We start from the raw sequence: 22,067 nt of genomic DNA on the forward strand, positions 1-22,067 counted from the left end.
GCAATAAAGGCTTCTCAGTGTGCACTCTGGAGTGGCTTTCTGTGGGCCCAGGGCAACCACACGCAGGGTGGGTGCAGCTTCAAACCATTTTATACAAAGTCACAGTGTCAGAACTCTGGTAGAAAACAGGGTGGGGATAGGGGATGACGTCCAGCTCAGGAGGTGTCCATGGTCTCGCCTTCTGTGGGGAGAAGGAAGGCCACATGGTCAGTGTGCCCCAGGGGGCAGGGCCTGAGCCTTCTAGGCCGAGCTCCCTCTTCCTCCGAGGTTGGCTCTGGCAGTGCAGGTGCAGGGTAGGGATTCTTACTGAGTTCATTGAAGAGGAAGGCGTCCTGGTACTCCTTCATGTACTGCGTGGAGCGGGACTCGTCCAGAAAAAGTGAGTAGACCCGCTTGATGTCATCCACCTGCACTTCTGTACCCTGGAGGGGGAGGGCAGGTCCTGAGTTGGGCCCCTCTCCGTGAGGCTCACGGCACAGACCCCAGCGTATGCCACCTCCATGCTCTAGGCAGCAGAGGGTGGCATGTGAGGGGAGGGCATTCTGGGCCAGATCGCCTGGGTCCAAATCCTGCCTGGCCATCTCCTGGTTGTGGGCCCAGCCTCTTCATGCCTCAGTTTCTTTATCTGTAAGGTGGACCTAACAGCATCTACTTACAGTCAACAGAGATTTACTGAGCACCTACTGGAGGCCAGGTGGGGAGATACAGAAGACAACCTGAGGGATGAAAATTCACTGCCTCTGAAAATGTACATCCTAGGTTGAAATCGGAACCCTGGCAGCCCCTGAAGTAGTGCGTCACTCACTGCCACCATCTGGCCCTGCTGGCTAATTCGGCCGGCTGACCTTGCGTTTCCGGCACACCAGGCTTGCAGCCGTGATGAGCTGGATGGCGTAGCGCAGTGACGTCTCCAGCCCGATGCGGGTCAGGACCGTGTAGGCGTCCTCACTCATCTCCACATCTTCCTCCTCACACCTGCAAGCAGTGGGGTACGGGGTGGCTCAGCCAGAGCCCAGCCTCTGACTGCAGCAACAGTGGCCACAGCAACCCTCTGGCCCTTCCCCACTGGGAATATGTGGCACCTGCATCTTAGAACCATACAATGCTGAGGCTAGAAGAGCCACGGAGACAGGGGCTGGGCTGGACCTAAAACCTAGGCCTCCTGACCACCCCCAGGGCGCTGGCCCCCACACCAGTCACGGGTACCTCGCCTCCCTTTCCCACCATGGCTCCTGCTCCCGGATCAGCGGCCACTGTCTGGGTACCAGATCAGCCCTCTCTCTTGCAGGCCCAGCCACCATGCCAGTCCGCCAGACCTCAGTGTCGGCATTTGTCAAACAGGGTAGACCCCAGCCCCGCCTCTCAGGCGCACAGCCTGGTCCTGCACGCACCGGATGCGGAGGATCTGCTTCGTGTCTTTCTCGCTGTAGGGGGTGGTGGAGACGATAAGCAGCCGGTCCAGCAGGTCTATGGGGATGCCATGGGGGCTCTGGTAGCTGGTGCCCCGGATTCTGAGGAAGAGGTAGAAAGAGGGGGCTGTCGGGGGATGCTCCCTTTTCATTCCCTTTGCTGGGAACACTCCCACCTGCCATCACCATCCACTCACTGGGCCCAACACCACTTAACCTTTAGCGCATGTCTCCTGTCACATGATGACATCACCCCCTGATGACGCAGCCTTCCACAACTCTGTCAGTCCCCCAAGGGCACCTTTCCGCAGAGCTGGGCTGCTTTAAGCTAGCTCTCTGCCTCCAGGATTACTGGATCAAGGTCCCACTCCCGTGCTCGACACGAAGCTTCACAAAGGAGGGGACAGAACCTGTCTTGTTCCCTGCTGCAGCAGGGCCAGCCCAGGGCTGGTGCCAGGGTATACAGTCAGTTCCCCTTATTCACCACAGTGAGGTTCTAGAAAGTCACCGTGAACACTCCAATTAGCCGACCCTGAGCCACTGCTCCTAGTGGAATACAGGGTTAGACTCTCTTGAGCCTGTACTCACAGTATTTTCATCAATCAATATATATATAATCTGGGTCTATGTGTGTTTTCATTTGTGTGTTTCTGTTGTTTGTTTTTTAAGACGGAGTCTCGCTCTGTTGCGAGGCTGGAGTGCCGTGGTGTGACCTCGGCTTGCTGCAACCCCCGCCTCCCGGGTTCAACCGATCCTCCTGCCTCAGCCTCCCAAGTAGCTGGGTCTACAGGCGCATGCCACCATGCCCAGCTAATTTTTTCTATTTTTAATACAGACGGGGTTTCATTATGTTGGTTGGGATGGTCTCGCCGTTCTCTTGACCTCGTGATCTGCCCACCTCGGCCTCCCAAAGTGCTGGGATTACAGGAGTGAGCTACTGCGCTTGGCCTCATTTATGTGTGTTTCTATTTTCATGTGTTTATGTAATATCACTGTTTATTCTCTAACATGGAGCCCACGTCAACAGCATTCTAACTTGGGCTCAGCGAAGCGTCTGTAACACAGTATTTCCTCCGTCAGGCATCACAGCCACAGCCTCCCTGCACTTAGAATACCAGACAGCACTTCAGCACTGTGCACAGGGGACATTTCAAACGGCAGTATCACCAACAAATGGCCCCAAAAAGTTTTTTTTTGAAAAAAGGCACAAAAACGTGACAACACTTTGGGAGGCTGAGGCAGGCGGATTGTTTGAGCCCAGGAGTTTTAGGCCAACCTGGGCAACATGGCAAAACTCCATCTCTACAAAAAAAATACAAAAATAAAAAATAAAAAATAAAAAAAATAAAATTAGGCCAGACACGGTGGCTCACCCCTGTAATTCCAACGCTTTGGGAGGCCAAGGTGGGCAGATCACGAGGTCACGAGTTCGAGACCAGCCTGGCCAATATGGTGAAACCCCGTCTCTACTAAAAATACCAAAATTAGCCAGGCATGGTTGGGGGTGTCTGTAATCCCAGCTACTCGGGAGGCTGAGGCAGGAGAACTGCTTGAACCTGGGAGGCAGAGGTTGCAGTGAGCCGAAATCGTGCCACTGCACTCCAGCCTGGCAAGAGAGTTAGACTCCGCCTCAAAACAAAAACAAAAATTAGCTAGGCATAGTGGTGCACGCCCATGGTCCCAGCTGATGAGGAGGCTGAGGCCAGAGGATTGATTGAGCCCCAGGGGTGGTGTGTGTGTGTGTGTGTGTGTGTGTGTGTGTGTGTGTATGTATGTGTGTGTGGCAGGCACTGAGGCTGCAGTGAGCCATGATTGTGCCTCTGCACTGCAGCCTGGGCAACAGAGCAAGACCCTGTCTCAAAAAAGAAAAGTGAAAACGTAGCACTAAATAGAATACAACAAGGACACTTATTTACAGCATGAGCGCTAAAGGGAGCAGGCAGTGTTGCCTCATTCACACTCAGCTAGGAGAGTGAGTGCCAGGTGACTTGAATTTGTGGTCGAAAGCAGGGCAGATATTTACTTGCGGATTACAAATAAACCTTAGCAAACGAGGAGATTCTCAGATACGGAGTCTACGAACCATCAGGGCTGCCCGTAGCTGCTGCCTCCCACAGGAGGTGCCCCTGGGCAGTCCCCAGGCCCTGACCTGCAGTTTCTGTGAAAACACCATCTGCCCTGGGGGTCTCTTCCAGTGTCCAGCCACCGAGAGACCAAATTCGGGCTCTGCCACTTTCTAGACTTGTGACCTGAGCAAGTCACTGGGCCTCAGTGTCCTGCCCTGTAAAATGGGGCTGAGGTGATATCTACCTTCTGAGCTGCTTCTGCAGATCCAAGGAGTTAAAAGAGCCACAGAGCCAGGCACAGCGGCCCACCATCCTCTGTAGGATGCCCGCTTCATCCCTTTTGTGGTGCCCACCCCAACCGCCCACTTTCAGCTGGGCCCACAGCTGCAGTGCTGCAGCTGCCAGTCCCCAGCCTTCTTTGCCACCAGGTACAGCCCTGAGCCTGAGCAGTGCCGGGCAATGGGATGTGGTACAAGGGTGGGGTGCAGCCTGTGGATCACAGCCTATGGGGGCTGTCTGCCTTCCACATCCCCCTGCTTCCTGTGGGCCAAAATGTGGCGAGGTGGAGAAGACAGCCAGCGGGCATGGTGGCGGGTGCCCAGAATCCCAGCTACATAGGGTGCTGGCAACACCTGGGAGACGAGGTTCCCAGGCTTCAGCACAGCACAGTAGCCTGTGTCACAGGAATCCGTCCCCGGCATCCTCAGGCCAAACACAACACTAAGAGTTCTGTGAATGAAGTTGTTGGGTCGAAGTGACTGAACAGTCGTAGTTTATGTCGTGTCTAACAGATGTCACTGTGCTTCCCTCAAGATTAGAAAACATCCCACAGCACCACGGTGAGTGTCCTGCAGCACCTGGGGCGCTTCGGCACGCGGTTTGAGAACTGCAGCCTTGGGGGCCAAAGGAGTAGCCAGACAGAAAGGCAGCAAGGACACAGTCTTGGGCTTCCTTGGGGAGCAGAGCTGCCTCCCACCCGCCTTTTGTAAGGGAAGAGCGCACACCGCAGTCACCAGTCCCTCCCTGAGCCGGTGTCAACACAGGCTCCCTGTGAACCCTCTGACCACATCCACTGCCCGGAGCATCCCGTTTTCCCCAGAGGCCCCTGTAGCTGGCTCACCGCGTGATGCCACGGTTGGTGGCCATGATCAGGACGGGCGCCATGTCACTCTCCAGGGCCCGGTTGAGGAAGGAAAAGCTCTCGATGTCCAGCATGTGGACCTCATCGATGAACAGCACCTGGGATTGGGGTGTGTGTGAGAGTCGCCACCCACATCCCGCTTCCCCAGCCCACCCCCACCCCACCACCTGCTCCGGCCAAGTCCCGGGTCCTCACTCCAGGGATGATCTCCGCCTTGCCCTCCTCGCGCCACTCTGCCACCTTAGCATTGATCTGCTCGCGGACTTCTGACTTGATCTCCCCTGTGTCACCTACGTGAGGCACAGGTTGCATCAGGGAAGTCAGAGAGGAGGTGGGTTCCAGGGCCACAGTGTGACTAAGACAGAGAAGGACGATGCAGGGGTGGAGAAAGGGGAGCAAAGCAAGAATGGACGAGGAGACTGAAGCATCCCCAGAGAGGAGGAACAGAGGCAGAGAACACAGGACGGGGAGAGGGCAGGGCGACACCCCCATCACAGCACCAGCGGCGGGGGACGAAGCGGACTTGCAGGTGGAGAACAGAGGCAGCCATGAGCCAGAGTTACAGGAAACGGTGCGGAGCAAGCTCCGCCACACTCGGAGCTCAGGAACAGAGGGAGCCTGAAGGAGGCTGCCAGGCCTGGGGCAGGGCAGGGCAGGGCAGGGCAGGAGGGGCCTCACCTGAGAAGAGCGCCAGGAAGCCCTGGGTGCGGGAGTTGATGACGTCGATCTCGTGCAGGGACACGGTGTGCACCACCTCCTTGCGTTTCTGGAGCTCCCCATCCGGGCACTGCACAAACTTGGTCTATGGGGCGGGGGTGGGAGAAGAAGGGAGGAGACAGGGCAGGGAAGGGCATGAAGTGGGGCCCTAAAGGCCTCTGTCTGGGGGAGATTGGAGCTCCAGGAAATGGAGCTGGGAGGCTAAATGGGGTCATCCGGAAACCCCAGGCCCAGAAGGTAGTCAGGACTAGGGGTGTTCCAGAGAGCTAAGGGTCATGGGGGCTCCTGGAGGACCTCAGAAGCCACAGTCCACATGTGGTGATGTGAAGCTACAGTGCCAGGCTGAGGGGCCCAGCTGTCCTAGGGTTACAGGGAAGACCCAGGAGTACCAGGACAAAAAGTCAGGGTGATAGGAAGATCCAGACCGCATGGGTCACGGGGGTGATGGAGGAGGTGAAAACAGCCCAGTGCTGGGGGCGAGGGGATCGCAGGAGTCCCGGCCGCACCTGGGAGCCCATAGCATCGTAGTCGCGGGCGCGTGTGAAGGAGCGGCCCAGCTTGGAGATCTTGCCTGTCGCCTTGTCGATGGTGATCACGTCCCTACAGGGGGATGGGGGTGGGGTAAGGAAAGGAACGGGCCCAAGCTCGCCCATTCCCCTGGCTGCCTGGCATGGCCCCTGACTGCTCACCCGGCCTGGACCTTGTCCTTGGTCAGGGACTCAATCATCTTGGTGCCCAGGTCGTAGATGGTCTCCATCTCTGTGGTCTTGAGGGTCAGTTTGCCCACCTTGGAGCCCTGAGAGTGGGGACAGGCCAGGGAAGGGGATCAGAAAGGGCCCTGATGTTGCCCCAGTGCCCCCAGTGTCCCCAGTGTTGATAAGCTTCTGGCTCTGCTCTGGCCTCTGCTTACACAGCTTCAAACTGGGCACGACACAAGGAAGCTCTTCGGGGAAGAGATGGTGTGCTCACCAGCCTGACGTGGTGATGGCTCCGCGGGTGAACGTGTATGTCCCAATCGACCATACTGGACACTTGGAATGTGTGCAGCTTTCTGTATGTCAATTAAAACTCAATAAAGCTCTTTTTTTTTTTTTGAGATGGTGTCTTGCTGTCGCCCAGGCTGTAGTGCAGTGGTGCAATCTCGGCTCACTCCAACCTCCACCTCCCAAGTTCAAGCAGTTCTCCTGCCTCAGCCTCCCAAGTAGCTGGGATTACAGATGTGTGCCACCATGCCTAGCTAATTGTTTTGTATTTTTATTATTTTTAATGTTTTTTGAGACGGAGTTTCACTCTTGTTGCCCAGGCTGGAGTGCGATGGCGCGATCTCGGCTCACCATAACCTCTGCCTCCTGGATTCAAGCCATTCTCCTGCCTTAGCCTCCTGAGTAGCTGGGATTACAGGTGCCTACCACCATGCCCAGCTAATTTTTTGTATTTTTAGTAGAGACAAGGTTTCACCATGTTGGTCAGGCTGGTCTTGAACTCCTGACCTCAGGTGATCCGCCCACCTCAGCCTCCAAAGTGCTGGGATTACAGGAGTGAGCCACTGTGCCTGGCCATTTTGTATTTTTAGTAGAGAAGGGGTTTCACCATGTTGGCCAGGCTCGTTTTGAACTCCTGACCTCAAGTGATCCACCCACCTCAGCCTCCCAAAATGCTGAGATTACAGTCGTGAGCCACCACACCCGGCCAAAACTCAATAAAACTCTTAATAAAAATAGTAAACAAAAAACATGCCTTAAAAAATAAAGTCTATTGGCCAGGTGCGGTGGTTTACACCTGTAATCCCAGCACTTTGGAAGGCCGAGGCGGGTGGATCACGAGGTCAGGGATCGAGATCATCCTAGCTAACACGGTGAAACCCCGTCTCTACTAAAAAAAACCAAAAAATTAGCCAGGCGTGGTGGCGGGCACCTGTAGTCTGCCCAGCTACTTGGGAGGCTGAGGCGGGAGAGTGGCATGAACCCAGGAGGCGGAGCTTGCAGTGAGCCAAGATCGCGCCACTGCACTCCGGCCCGGGCAACAGAGTGAGATGCCGTCTCAAAATAAATAAATAATAAAGACTATCATAAACAACATAGGCCCAAGGTCTCGCAAAATTGCCAAAGGCCGCACTTTGACATTCCTATTTTATACCCAAATAAAAGCTGTTTTTGTTGATCGCGAAATCAGAAAACACAGCTATGCAAAAAGGAGAAAACAGAAATTGAAAAAAAAAAAAAAAAGAAAAGAAAAAGGCCAGGTACGATGGTTCACGCCTGTAATCCCAGCACTTTGGGAGGCCGAGGTGGGCAGATCACGAGGTCAGGAGTTCGAGACCAGCCTGGCCAACATGGTGAAACCCATCTCTACTAAAAATATAAAAATTATCTAGGCCTGGTGGTGCATACCTGTAACCCCAGCTACTCGGGAGGCTGAGGCAGGAGAATCGCTTGAACCCGGGAGGCAGAGGATGCAGTGAGCTGAGATCGCACTGCTGCACTCCAGCCTGGGGGACACAGAGAGAGACTTGTCTCGGAAAAAAAAAAAAAAAGAGCACATCACTTGTATCACATAAGCTGGACAGGACATGCCTTTTGGCCACAGAATGGGTTTTGAAGTCTGTTGAGAATTCACTAACAGATCTCTCTCGTTATTTCACTACCTCAGTTTCTACTGCTCATAATGTCCTCATGAGCGGATACGTCACTGTCAGTTAACTGGCCTCCTACTGTAGGTCAGTTTATTTATACCCAAATAGAAGCTGTTTTTGTTGATCGCAAAATCAGAAAACACAGCTATGCAAAAAGGAGAAAACAGAAATTGAAAAAAAAAAAAAAAAGAACAAGGCCAGGTATGGTGGTTCACGCCTGTAATCCCAGCACTTTGGGCTCTAGTCTGCAGCTAGAACATTCCATGGGATTCTGACCTCAGTGCACACCTGACACCTACTGTCTCCAACCCTGGCGCTGGAGGTGGCCTCAGCAGGGTGCAGACTCACCGTTCCTGTTGCCGGTCGATCAATCTGGATCTCCACCACCTCGCCTTCGATGATCTCCGTCTCCTCCCTAGCCAGAGAGCAGATCTGAGGAGACAGCCTGACACCTGCGCCCGCGGGAATCACAACCTTCCCCGAGCTCCGGGACAAAGGACAAGCCGCCCGGGGCGTGGAGTTGCTCCCAGGCTCTAGGACTGGCACCCGCCTCGGGTCGCCTGCTTACTTGATGCGAACGCCGATGGACCGCCGGAAGGCCTGCGTTAGCGCCTCAGTCTTGCTCATCTCCAGGGAGAAGATTTCACTGCCGGCGATGGCTGTGAATGGTGTGTCGGGACCCAGGGCCTGCGCCATGCCTGGGGAGGAGGCAGTCCGGGTAGGTGAAGCTGCTCTGGCCCTAGGTCCCCGACACCTGCTTTGTGGCAAACTAGCTCTTCTCCCACCCCAGGAAAGAGGGTTCAGTGCCATCCTACATGTAAGGACTTGGCTCTGAGCTGAGCAGAGCCCTGGGGAGGGGGAATTGGAGAGAGGGGTTCAGCCACGAGGCAGACAGTGACTGAGAAGCCAGGAAGGGCAGGTTGCTCTGGCAGGCCTGGCTTAGAATCCCACATTGCCCAGAAGGTACACCCTAGAACCTCGCCACACCTCAGTCTCCCAGCCTCTATGAGCTGTTTAGCCTCAGAGCTGGGCGATGGGGAGCAGGGACTAAGGCCAAGGGGCTGCCACAGTAGTTACAAGTGATGAAGGCAGATTGCCTGGGTTCTGATCCCAGATCCACCACTTAGTGCAGTCGGCACCGTGTGATCTGGACAGCTTCCTGAGCCTGTTTCCCCCTCGGTCTAATGGGGATGATAACAGAACAGGTGCCGGCATGGCATGGCACCCTGCTTAGGAGCAACTATGGGCAGGCGGGCAGGCACTGGTGCTCAGCGGTAACATGATTGCACGGCCTGAAACTGGCACAGGGCAGGGCACTCGACCGCCTGTGGCCTGGGGTGGCTGGCAGGAAGCAGGGCTGTCTCCAGCAACGGCTCTGAGCGCCAGACCTTTCCCTCCAGCTTCCTGGCCACAAGGTTTGGCCCAATGTGGGGCATGCCCTTACAGACAGGCTGTTGCCACACCCTCCTGCCCAGTGTCAAGTGGTACCTCTACTTGGTCCCCTTTGCGGATGCACAATGGCCCTCATCACAGAACTCAGTATCTGCTGAGGGCTGAGTGGACGAGCATGGCTGGCCCATGCCACCTGGGGACACTAGGGGTCCTCTCTGCCTCCTTCACTAGACTAAGGAGCGTCCCCCCAGGGCAAGGCCGGCCTCACCCCAGTGCTGCCCAGCACAGGGTTTGACCTGCAGGAGGCTTTGCCTGGGAGACACAAGAAGAGGAAAGGCGAGGCCAGGCACAGTCACAACATGCCTAAAAAATAAAGTCTACAGGCTCACGCCTGTAATTCCAGCACTTTGGGAGGCCGAGGCAGGCGGGTGGATCACCTGAGGTCAGGAGTTCGGGACCAGCCTGGCCAACAGGGTGAAATCCCATTTCTACTAAAAATACAAAAATGAGTTGGGTGTGGTGGCACACATCTGTAATCCCAGCTACTTGGAAGGCTGAGACAGGAGGATCACTTGGACCCGGGAGGCAGAGGTTGCAGTGAGCGAAGATCACACCACTGCACTCCAGGCTGAGCAACAGAGTAACTCCGTCTCAAAAAAAAAAAAGAAGAAGAGAAAAGGAGAAATGATGGAGGAAGGAAGGCATTGTGTGTGCCACATTCTGGGCCTGGACGTGCTGTCCCCAGTGTCCGCCCAGGAGCCTCCTGGCCATCCTACTAGGCTTAGCTCAGGTATCCACTTCTCTGGAAGCCTCCACCGACAAATGCCACCACATGCCCCATTTTCCTACCAAGGTCAGGTGCCTCCTCTGTCACATGCTACCTCCGCTGTAACACATGTCACCTTGGAAGGGATCATGTCCATGACCACCTCCTCCAGACCAGGAGCTCTTTGAAGTCAGGCCTTGGTCTAACTCATCTATGGGTCCCCAGTGTCCAGTCCAAGGCCTGGCACCCCAACAGGCACTGCTTTATCTTCACTGAAGACCTGGCTGTTACTCTGATTCTCCCTGCCTGGCCCCATCCTCAGCACAGAGGTGGGAGTGAGTGGGAAGAGCAGCGCGTTAGGTAAAGCTTCAGTGGGGCAGAGATGCTGAAGTAGGGTTTTGAAGGATAAATAGGAGTTCAACAAGGAAGAAGAAGAACAGCTGGGAGTGAAAAAATCATAAATCACTAGTGGACTGCGACAGAGATGCTGGGTGACTCCTCAATACCCACCTTCCCCTTCTTCCTTAGTTCCAGAACCCTCATTTTCTTTCCTGTTTTCTTTTTTAAAAATTTTTATTTTTACAACCTGTTGTCCAACAGAAGAATCCTCATTTTCTTAAGGCAAAAATGGTCCAAATTATGAAATTTTAAAAAGCATCTAATGTCCCAGCCTCCCCAGAAACAGAGTGTGATCATATGATTAAATTCTAGTCAATGAGATATAAGCAGAAGCATGGAGGATTTCCAAGATGACCGCTTAAAGGAAGCCAACTCGGGGGGGTTCACCGTCATGCTAGCCCTTTTCTTCCTGCTGCCTGGATTATGAATGGGAACGCTGGAGCTCCGGCAGCCCTCTTGGAACATGACGTCCTCTCGACATTGGAACCAAGTGCAGAGGATGAGGCAGGAAGACGGAAGACTTCCTGGAACTACTTAATAAGCCCCAAACGGCCTACCTCTAGGCCAGAATGAATTCTGAGTGTTTAAGCCACCGTCACTTTGGGTCATCGGTTAAATGCGGCTGATCCTGACCCTGACTCACACAGGAGGAGTTATTTACCAGGGACCAGGAGAGTTCCTGCCCTGGGAGGTTTCTTACCCATGGCGATGGCCGTCTTCCCCGTCCCTGGCTGGCCAGCAATAAGGACTGCCCGCCCGGCAATCTTCCCCTCCCGGATCATCTCCAGCACCACTCCAGCTGCCCGCCGTGCCGCCAGCTGACCCACCATGCCCTGCGAAGCCTGTGGGTGGGAGGCAGCACATGAGGTGATTTCCCACGGGGCTACCACTGCATTTCTACCACATCCTGGCTAGTGAGATGGAAGCAGATATTACTAGCAGGACTTCTGGGAAAACCCAAAAAAGCTTTCTCTGCTTTTTTTTTTGAGACAAGATCTCACTCTGTCACCCAGGCTGAAGTACAGTGGTACGACGATCATGGCTCACTGTAGCCTTGACTTCTAGGGATCAAGACATCCTTCCACCTTAGCCTCTTGAGTAGCTGGGACCACAAATGTGCGCCACCATGTCCAGCTAATTTTTTAAATTTTTTGTAGAGACGGGGTCTCATTATGTTACCCAGACTGGCCTCAAGCTCTCAGGCTCAAGCAATCTTCCCACCTCAGCCTCCTAAAGTGTTGGGATTGCAAGCATGAGCCATTGCACCCAGCCTAATTTTTTTTTTAAGGTGGCAAAGCAATTGCTACCCAATTCCAATTCTTTTTTTTTTTTTTTTTTTTGAGATGTCACCCAGGCTGGAGTACAGTGGCACAATCTCAGCTCACTGCAACCTCCACCTCCCAGGTTCAAGCGATTCTCCTGCCTCAGCCTCTTGAGTAGCTGGGATTACAGGCATGCACCACCACGTCCAGCTAATTTTTGTATTTTTTGTAGAGATGGGGTTTCACCATGTTGGCCAGGCTGGTCTTGAACTCTGACCTCAGGTGATCCACCCAACTGGACCTCCCAAAGTGCTGAGATTACAGGCATGAGCCACCACACCCGGCCTAACCAATTCTTTAGTACCAAGAAAACCCACGTGTGGCTGAAGTTTATGGATATGTAGCCAAAGGTCCAGAAGACCGTAACGTAGTCCCCACACTCCCCAGGGCCCTGGGTACCCACCACCCAAGACCTTCATGGAGAGGCCCTCACACCCCAGCCTCCTCTGCTCTACCTGCCGAGGCTCCAAAGCATCGTCCAGCCCCAGTCCCCGAATGTGGGAGTGGGCACCTATATGAAGGGAAAGAACAAAGACTCAGTTACTAGCCAGCTTGCTGCACGTGTGGCCTGACCCCTCTGAGCCCTGGTTTCCTTCTTTGTCAAAGGGGTGGGTGGGAGTAGGGAGTAGGGGGTTGGGGGAATGAAGGGGCACAGGGGAAGGATATCCCAAATTGGCACCACCCTAGCAAGATGGCTGAAGGTGGTAAATGCTCAATGAACTGGAGCTGCTCTGAGGATGCAACCTAGTTAAATGAAAGTCAATGAGACCTGATTAAGCACATAATCGTACCAAGAACTAACCACAAAGGCTAACGATCACAATTACTTCGTGTTTATGGCTTACACAGCACCCACATGTTCTCAGTTTATTCCATATGACCCTGCAAAAAAAGAGCCCTGGCCGGGGCCGGGTGCAGTGGCTCATGCCTGTAATCTCAGCACTTTGGGAGGCCAAGGCAAGCAGATCACTGGAGGTCAGGAGTTCGAGACCAGCCTGGCCAACATGGTGAAACCCCGCCTCTCTTAAAAATACAAAAATTAGCCAGGCGTGGTGGCAGATGACTATAATCCCAGCTTCTCAGGAGGCTGAGGCAGGAGAATTGCTTGAACCTGGGAGGCGGAGATTGCAGTGAGCCGAGATTGTACCACTGCACTCCAGCCTGGGCGACAGAGCAAGACCTGTCTCAATAAAACAAAATGAAATGAAACAAGAGTCCTGGCAGCTATCACCCTGAAAGCACTTCTGGGTATCAAAATGGCAAGAGTCCCAGGACCTATTGATATGAACGGGGAGGGAGCTCAGAGAGGTTAGGTCCCAAGCCCCAGCCACACAGCCAGCGAGAGGGGAAGATGGGATTCCAATGCTTTACATTAGATAAGGGTTAAGCAAACCTCCTGCAGGTCAGCCACCTGTTTTTGCAAATAAAATTTTACTGGAGCTGGGCGTGGTGGCTCATGCCTATAATTCCAGCACTTTGGGAGGCAGAGGCAAGCAGATCACCTGAGGTCAGGAGTTTGAGACTAGCCTGGTCAACATGGTGAAACTCCATCTCTATTAAAAAATACAAAAATTAGCCTGGCATGGTGGCATGCACCTGTAGTCTCAGGTACTTGGGAGGCTGAGGCACTAGAGTTGCTTAAACCTGGGAGGTGGAGGTTGCAGTGAGCTGAGATCGCCCCACTGCACTCCAGCCTGGGCAACACAGTGAGACTCCATCTCAAAAAACAAAACAAAACAAAAAAAAACCCAACCAAAAAATCTTTGTATTGGAACACTGCCATGCCATTTCATTTATATACTGTCTGGGGCTGCCTTCGCACTGCAAGAGGAGAGTTGAGTAGTTTCAACGAGGAAAGATTTACCATCTGACACTTTAAGAAAGATTTGCTGACACCAGTGCTTGACTATGAGCACCCCAAGGGTGGCTCCTGGGTGCAGTTAGTCTCTACTGGGTCCTCAGCTCCCAAGTAGTGCTTGGCTGTTCATCTTCTTTTCTTTTTTTTAAATTTTTAAAAATTTTTATTGTTTTTTTTGAGAGAGGGTCTCACTTTGTCACCCAGGCTGCAGTGCGGTGGTACGGTCACATCTCACCACAGCCTGAACCTCCTTGGTTCAAGCAGTTCTCCCAAGTAGCTGGGACTCAGGCATGTACCACCACCGTCGGCTAATTATTTTATTTTATTTTATTTTTTAGAGATGGGGTCATGTAACTATGTGACTCAGGCTGGTCTTGAACTCCTGATTCAAGCAGTCCTCCTGCCTCTGCCTCTCAAAGTGTTTGGATTACAGGTGTGACCCATCGTGCCCGGCCATACTTGGCACTTTTTGTTTTTGAGATGGAGTCTCATTTTGTCACCTAAGCTGGAGCGCAGTGGCACGATATTGGCTCACTGCAACCTCTGCCTCCCAGGTTCAAGCCATCCTCCCTAGTAGCTGGGATTACAGGCATGCACCACCATGCCTGGCTAAGTTTTGTATTTTTAGTAGAAACGGGATTTCACCAGTTGGCCAGGCTGGTCTCAAACTCCTGACTTCAGGTGATCCACCTGCCTTGGCCTCCCAAAGTGCTGGGATTACAGGTATGAGACACCTCACCCAGCCTCAGCACTTTTATTTATTTATTTAGAGACAGAGTTTCACTCTTGTCACCCAGGCTGGAATGCAATGGCATGATCTTGGCTCACTGCAACCTCCGCCTCCCGGTTCAAGGGGTTCTCCTACCTCAGCCTCTGAGCAGCTGGGATTACAGGTGTGCGCCACCACACCCAGCAAATGTTCATATTTTTAGTAGAGATGAGGTTTCACCATGTTGGCCAGGCTGGTCTCATAACTCCTGACCTCAGGTGATGATGATCCACTGGTCTCGGCCTCCCAAAGTGCTAGAATTACAGGCGTGAGCCACTGTGCTCAGCACCCTGGTACTTTTAATAGATGAAACAGAGTTGGCACACAGCCCCGAAGTGTTTTATATCAACTACTTTATTGAATCTTACATTAACTGATGAGGTGAACTATCTTGCAGATTAGGAAACTGAGGCACAGAGAGGAACTAGTCCCTGGCCACATGGTGGAAAAGTGGCAGAGCTAAGCTTCACGAATCCAGCACTGGGCTTCTAAAACCCATGTTCACAGCCAGGAGCCCTTACTGCCTTTCTCGGAGGCCCTGAATGAGTGAGTCTGCTGCATGAATGAATGCGGTCTCTTCCCTGCCGGTAAAGCTCTTTGTGAGAGCGCACCCTGCTGGCCTCACTGCGCCTCAGCTTCCTGCTCTGTGAGCCGGGGCCAGTGATTTCACTGTTCTGAAAATTCAGTTCCAAGCCTGTAATCCCAGCACTTTGGGAGGCTGAGACGGGCGGATCACGAGGTCAGGAGATCGAGACCATCCTGGCTAACATGGTGAAACCCCGTCTCTACGAAAAAATACAAAAAACTAGCCGGGCGAGGTGGCTGGCGCCTGTAGTCCCAGCTACTCGGGAGGCTGAGGCAGGAGAATGGCGTAAACCTGGGAGGCGGAGCTTGCAGTGAGCTGAGATCCGGCCACTGCACTCCAGCCTGGGCGACAGAGCGAGACTCTGTCTCAAAAAAAAAAAAAAAAAAAAAAAAAATTCAGTTCCGTCAGCTAACAGTTGTAATATGCACCTCATGGGGTTACTGCAAGGGTTCCACGGGACGCAAACTCGTGCATTCAACGGTTATCTCTTGATCATCTGCTCTGTCAGGTCCTGTGCTAGGGACATAGCTAGGAACGAGACAGACCCGGTCCCTGCCCTCAGGGAACTCACCCCACAGTGTGTACTGGGTATACGAGGCCAAACCCAGTAAAGCACCCAGTAAATATCTATGACCTCCAGGCAAATACACCTGGGAACCCCACCAGGATAGCCAAGCTAGCAGCCTGGCCCCCACTGCATCATCTGACCCAACTCTGAAACTGAGGATCCTCCTCCCCCAGGAGACAGAGGGAGAGGGGGAACAGTAGTGGGGGGCAGTTGGTGTGCAGGCCACCTCCCTCTCCATCTTAGGGGTCCTCAATAGGTTTGCTCAATCAGGGCATATGGCAGGCAGGGCTTAGCTCCCATTCCTGACCCAACTCACTCACCGATTCGCTCAATCCTTGTCACATCACGGATCTCCGGGACTTTGGTTGTGGCTGTCTGGGGGTGCAAGAAGATATGTCAGAGGACTAGTGTGGTCCCAGCTTTCACCAACCGCTCCTCTGTCCCTCCCATGAGATGGTCCTTTCCACTCCTTCCCCTCACAGGTAGGCGATGGGTCAGGTGCCAGTCACCCCCACCCCTCTTGCCTGTTACAGCCTAATGGCTGCTTGGTTGAGCCCCAGGAAGACAAGGACTGTCTGTCTCATCCACAGCTCGGTCCTCAGGGTCCAGCACGTATTTGGTTATTTGGTGAAAGAATTAAGTCCTCCCTGTTTCTTTCTTTCTTTCTTTTTTTTTTTTTTGAGACAAAGTCTCACTCTGTCACCTAGGCTGGAGTGCAGTGAGTGGCCCAATCTTGGCTCACTGCAACCTCCGCCTCCTGGGTTCAAGCAGTTCTCTGCCTCAGCCTCCTGAATAGCTGGGATTACAGGTGCGTGTCAACACACCTGGCTAATTTTTGTATTTTTAGTAGAGATGGTTTTTTGCCATGTTGGCGAGGCTGGTCTCAAACTCCTGGCCTAAAGTGATATGCCAGCCTTGGCTTCCCAGAGGGCTGGGATTACGGGCATGAGCCACTATGCCTGTCCAAGTCCTCCCTATTTCTTTATTTTATTTTATTTTTTGAGATGGAGTCTGCTCTGTCACCCAGGTTGGAGTGCAGTGGCCTGATCTCAGCTCACTGCAACCTCCGACTCCTAGGTTTAAGCGATTCTCCTGCCTCAGCCTCCTGAGTAGCTGGGACTACAGGTGCACACCACCACACCTGGCTAATTTTTCTTGTATTTTTAACAGAGATGGGGTTTCGTCATGTTGGCCAGGCTGGTCTCAAACTCCTGACCTCAAGTGATCTGCCCGCCACGTCCTCCCATAGTGCTGGGATTACAGGTGTGAACCACCGTGCCCTGACAAGTCCTCCCCATTTCTAATAACTGTGAGCTCCATAAGGACAGACACCAATGAGGAGCAGGCATGAAGCTGGATGTGGTCTGGCCCCTGCTAATTTCCCAGCATCCCTTGTACCAGGCAGCCCCAGTTCTCAACCACCAGGCCTCGCACATGCTGGCCCTAGTCCAGACTGCTCTCCCTGCTTTCTCGCTGAATTAGATCAAGTGCTGCCCCCTAGGGGAGGCCCTTTCTGACCACCACCCCTGCCACGCTAGTTCTAGGATCTCTAGACATTCAGACAGTTGAAAGTCCTCCCCCGGAGCCTAACCTCCCCATGTGATCTCACATTCCTAAGGGAGATGGATGGATCAACATTCTCAGCTCCAGAGGACATGAGTCCCATGAAGGGCACAGCCTGTGTCTCTCTTGTTCACCTCGGGACTCAATGTCTGTGGTTTGCATAAGTGATACTCTAAAGTGTTGAGCTCATTCAACAAGAATATACTGAGGCCTCCCATGTTGACAGTTCTCCAAAGAGAGAAGCCAGCTACCACGCCTTCTCACATGGGGGAGGGAGGTGAGTAAACACCACCTGGGACAATTCAGGAGCCCCTCTGGAGGTCCACACTAAACATGGACACGAGTATTCACAGCAGCACTCTTCATAGCAGCCAAAAGGTAGAAATAACCCACATGTCCATCAGCTGGTGAATGGCGAACTAAAACGTGGTCTATTTGTGCAACGGAATATTATTCAGTCATAAAAAGGAATGGGGTTCTTTTTTCTTTTTTTTTTTTTTTTTTGAGACAGAGTCTTCCTCTGTCACCCAGGCTGGAGTGCAATGGCACAATCTTGGCTCACTACCACCTCCGCTTCCTAGGTTCAAGCGATTCTCCTGCCTCAGCCTCCTGAGTAGCTGGGATTACGGGCACCTGCCACCACGCCTGGCTAATTTTTTTTTTTTTTTTTTGTATTTTTTAGTAGAGATGGGGTTTCACCATGTTGGCCAGGCTGGTCTTGATCTCCTGACGTCAGATGATCCACCAGCCTTGGCGCCCCAACGTGTTGGGATTACATGTGTGAGCCACCACTCCTGGCCAGGAATGGAGTTCTAATACATGCTACAACGTGGATGAACTTTGAAAACGTTATGCTGACTGAAAGATGCCACACACGAAAGACACATATTGTATGTGGCTATATGAAGTAGCCACAATAGGCAAATCCATATACAGAGAAAGACTAGTGGCTGCCTAGAACTGAAGATGGGAGGTATGGGAGGATTAGCAGTGACAGGTAAGTAGCATGGCATTTCTCTTTGGGGTGATGACAATGTTCTAAAATTGTGGAAATGGCTGCACAATTGTGAATATGCTAGAAAACACTGAGCTGTATACTTTAAATGGGTGAATTATGTAGTATGTGAATTCTATCTCAATAAAGCTATTAAGAAAAAAAACAATAGGTTGGGTGTAGTGGCTCCCACCTGTAATACCAGCACTTTGGAAGGCTGAGGCAGGCAAATCACTTGAGGTCAGGGTTTCAAGACCAGCCTGGCCAACATGGTGAAACCCTGTCTCTACTAAAAATACAAAAATTAGGCCAGGCACGGTGGCTCACACCTGTAATTCCAGCACTTTGGGAGGTCAAGGCAGGTGGATCACTTGAGGTCAGGAGTTCGAGACCAGTCTGGGCAATATGGTGAAACCCAGTCTACACTAAAAATATAAAAAATTAGCCAGGCGTGGTGGCGGGTGCCTGTAATCCCAGCTACTTGGGAGGCTGAGGCAGGAGAATTGCTTGAACCCAGGAGGAGACGGTTGTAGTGAGCACAGATCGCACCACTACACTCCATACTGGGCGACAGAGCAAGACCCTATCACTAACACACGTGCACACACACACACACAGATACAAAAATTAGCTGGGCGTGGTGCACCTGTAGTCCCAGCTACTCAGAAGGCTGAGGCAGGAGGATCATTTGAACCTGGGAGGCAGAGGCTGCAGGGAGCCAAGATCACACCACTGCACTACACCTGAGAGACAGAGTGAGACTGTGTCTTGAAAAAAAGCAAAACAAAAAAACAATCCTGGCTGCTGGATCTTTGCACGTCTGTTACATTATTTTCTGACACTTCGGAATAGTTCATAATTTCTTTTTTTCTTTTTTTGAGATGGAGTCTCGCTCTGTTGCCCAGGCTGGAGTGCAGTGGCCGGATCTCAGCTCACTGCAAGCTCCGCCTCCCGGGTTTACGCCATTCTCCTGCCTCAGCCTCCCTAGGAATAGTTCATAATTTCTAATGAGAAAAAGGAAGCCTAAGAAGCCAGCACGCTAACCTAGGCCACCTATCCCCAACTCTCCTTCCTTCCCACAGGTTTGTGTGGGTTTTTTTTGTTTTTTTTTTTTTTTTGAGACAAGATCTCATTCAGTCACCCAGGCTGGACTGCTGTGGCCTCCACCTCCCAGGCTCAAGCAATCCTCCCACCTCAGCCTCCCAAGTAGTTGGGACTACAGGTGAGTCCCACCACACTTGGCTAATTTTCTTTTTTCTTTCTTTCTTTTTTTTTTTTTTTTGAGACAGAGCCTCACTTTGTCACCCAGGCTGGGTCGGCCCAGTGGTACGATCTTGGCTCACTGCAACCTTTACCTCCTGGGTTCAAGCAATTCTCCTGCCTCAGCCTCCAGAGTAGCTGGGACTACAGGCACGTGCCACCACGCCCGGCTAATTTTTTTTGTATTTTTAGTAGAGATGGGGTTTCACCATATTGGCCAGGCTGCTCTCGAACTCCCGACCTCGTGACTTGCCCACCTCAGCCTCCCAAAGTGCTAAGATTACAGGTGTGAGCCACCACATCCAGCCTAATTTTATTTTATTTTATTTGTAGAGACAGGGTTTCACTATGTTGCCATGGCTTGTCTTAAATTCCTGGGCTCAAGCAATCCTTCTACCTCGGCCTCCCAAATTGTGGGATTACAGGCGTGAGCCACTGTGCCCAGCCCACAGGTCTTTCTTTTCTTCTTCCACCAGAGAGGACATGCAGTTGTCCAGCCCAGAGGAAGCCTCCTCCCTCTGGAGCCAATCGTTTAGACTTTCTGGCCATCAATGGTCACAAGCTTTCCCTGTCACTGTGTGAACCTTCCCACCTACTGTCTCCTATAGAAAGCTGGAACCCAGGAACATAGGACATTACCCCCAGACTACAACCAGAAGACTAGGCATCCCCGCCCCACAAAAAAGACATGAATCCAGGAATCCCAAATTTAGCTCTGTCAACATAAACAGGCCCCTTACCAAAGACTGTCTCCTACAGAGACTTTCTCTTTCACCGTAAGTCTCTCCAAAACCTTGCTGCCCGCTGGCCCCATGAAAACCAAGATCATTTCAAAACTTAGTACCCACCATCCCCTCATACTTCCAATACTTTCTCCACAGCAGTTCTGGTCATAGCCTTTCTCTTCTACTTCCCTATCCACCTTCTCCTCCTCCTCACCCTGGTGACAGCAAAAGACTCAAATCTCACCCCCAGCTACCAGCAACTTTCTCTCCCTCCCTTCCTCCATCTTGACTGGGCTCATCATGGAAACTGAGGCACCTGGAAGCCCAGCCCAGTCCCTAAGTTCAGGTCACATCACCTTTTTCTTTTTTTTGGAGACAGAGTCTCACTTTGTCGCCCAGGCTGGAGTGCAGTGGCGCGATCTGGGTTCACTGCAAGCTCCGCCTCCCGGGTTCATGCCATTCTCCTGCCTCAGCCTCCCAAGTAGCTGGGATTACAGGTGCCAGCTACCACGCCTGGCTAATTTTTTGTATTTTTAGCAGAGACAGGGTTTCACCGTGTTAGCCAGGATGGTCTCGATCTCCTGACCTAGTCAGCCCACCTCGGCCTCCCAAAGTGCTGGGATTACAGGCTTGAGCCACCGCGCCCAGCCAAAATCACTTCTTTATTCAGGTATTTCTTGCGCAGGCGCCAGGCCGTTTCCTGGCCTCTACTTCATTCACGTGCATTCATTCATTCAAATATTCAAGTGATAATTTATTGAACATTTACACCGAGACATAGCCCATGTGAAATACTGGAAATATGAAAATGGCCAAAACGGTCGCATGACAAGATCCCGATTTCTGGGTCCCTAATCTTTTAGTCCTCTCCACGAAGACTCTCTTGTTCCTCGACAATTTCTTCCCACTAAAGGCTCACTAGGCGCCCTCGCGCTCTCAGACACACAGACCAGGTACCCGCCTGTGCTTCCAGCTTGGAACTCAAGTGCCATTAGCACCACTAACAATCCAAGGCTCCCAAATGGCTGGAAGCGCAAGGTCCTACAATATTCCTCATCACACTGGCCCCAGGGGCTGCGGAACCCGCCGTTGCGCCAAGAGGATTTTGAAAGTTGGAGTTCCCTATAGCATGATGGGGCAGACCTGAGATTCCGGGGTCCCAGCCCCTTCTTTATTTCACTCCCTCAGACCCAGGAGCCCTGGTACCCAGCTCCCTCCTTCCCTCAGATCCAGAAAGTCCAGTCCCCATGTCCCCTTCTCCCCCAGATGTGGGAGGCTGAGCTTCCTCCTCCTTCAGACTCAGGAGTCTGGACCCCCAGAATCCTCCTCCCTCAGACCCAGGAGTGAGGGCCTCCAACATCCTCCTCTCTCAAACTCGAGACTGCGAGCTCGCTCCTCACCCTCCATTCACCCACACTTACCACGGTTGCCATGATGCTCACCAACCGCCAGTGTCCTAGCGGAAACGGAAACGCGCGAGGAGCGAGATGTTCTACCTCCTCTAGGCTAGCTGGTTCTCCAAAGATCTCGATGGTTCCTTATAAATATGTAAATCCTGTGGGGGCGTGACGGGACTTTAGGTCCCGCCCTCCCACAGAGACTCCGCTGGAAGACGGGTGTCCGGAACTCCTGGGTCCATTCCCAGTGCCTCCTGGCTCCTCCTCCTTTTGCTCAGCCCCACCACCGCCCCGCTCAGGCTGATTGCAAAATTCTTAGCTGTTCTTTGAGTAACCACACGTCCTCCACGCTCCTTTCCTCTTTATCCCACCCTCCTCCTCCCCCCAACTTTGAGGCCTCCAGCTTCAGATTGACAGAGCTGAAGGCCAATCATTTCCGTAGAGCGCAGCGGCAAGCTCCGCCCCCTGGAGCTCTCACAGCCGAGGCGGGGCCGGGACACAGC

General features: G+C 52.7%; 1 protein-coding gene across 1 annotated transcript; it reads right to left on the reverse strand.

Moving 5' to 3' along the window:
* Positions 1-72: 72 nt before the first annotated feature.
* On the reverse strand, positions 73-22,064 carry RUVBL2 (RuvB like AAA ATPase 2). Its single transcript, XM_023182573.1, has 15 exons — positions 21,589-22,064; positions 15,946-16,000; positions 12,300-12,355; positions 11,223-11,364; positions 8,534-8,663; positions 8,314-8,380; positions 6,023-6,129; positions 5,840-5,933; positions 5,295-5,418; positions 4,812-4,906; positions 4,596-4,714; positions 1,392-1,511; positions 846-975; positions 308-422; positions 73-181 (listed from the first exon to the last, which is right to left on the reverse strand). Exons 1-15 carry the CDS (start codon positions 21,598-21,600, stop codon positions 156-158), a joined length of 1,392 nt encoding a protein of 463 aa, XP_023038341.1. The 5' UTR covers positions 21,601-22,064; the 3' UTR covers positions 73-155.
* Between the last annotated feature and the right edge of the window lie 3 nt (positions 22,065-22,067).

This window comes from Piliocolobus tephrosceles, chromosome 21 (genome assembly GCF_002776525.5).
Source record: "Piliocolobus tephrosceles isolate RC106 chromosome 21, ASM277652v3, whole genome shotgun sequence".
NCBI lineage: Eukaryota > Metazoa > Chordata > Mammalia > Primates > Cercopithecidae > Piliocolobus > Piliocolobus tephrosceles.

Coding starts and splice junctions, on each gene's coding strand:
- RUVBL2 (XM_023182573.1), bottom strand. Junction 11,365..12,299: donor ATGCTTTGGAGCCTCGGCAG/GTAGAGCAGAGG, acceptor TCCCACCCACAG/GCTTCGCAGGGCATGGTGGG. Junction 976..1,391: donor AAGCAGATCCTCCGCATCCG/GTGCGTGCAGGA, acceptor CACTGCTTGCAG/GTGTGAGGAGGAAGATGTGG.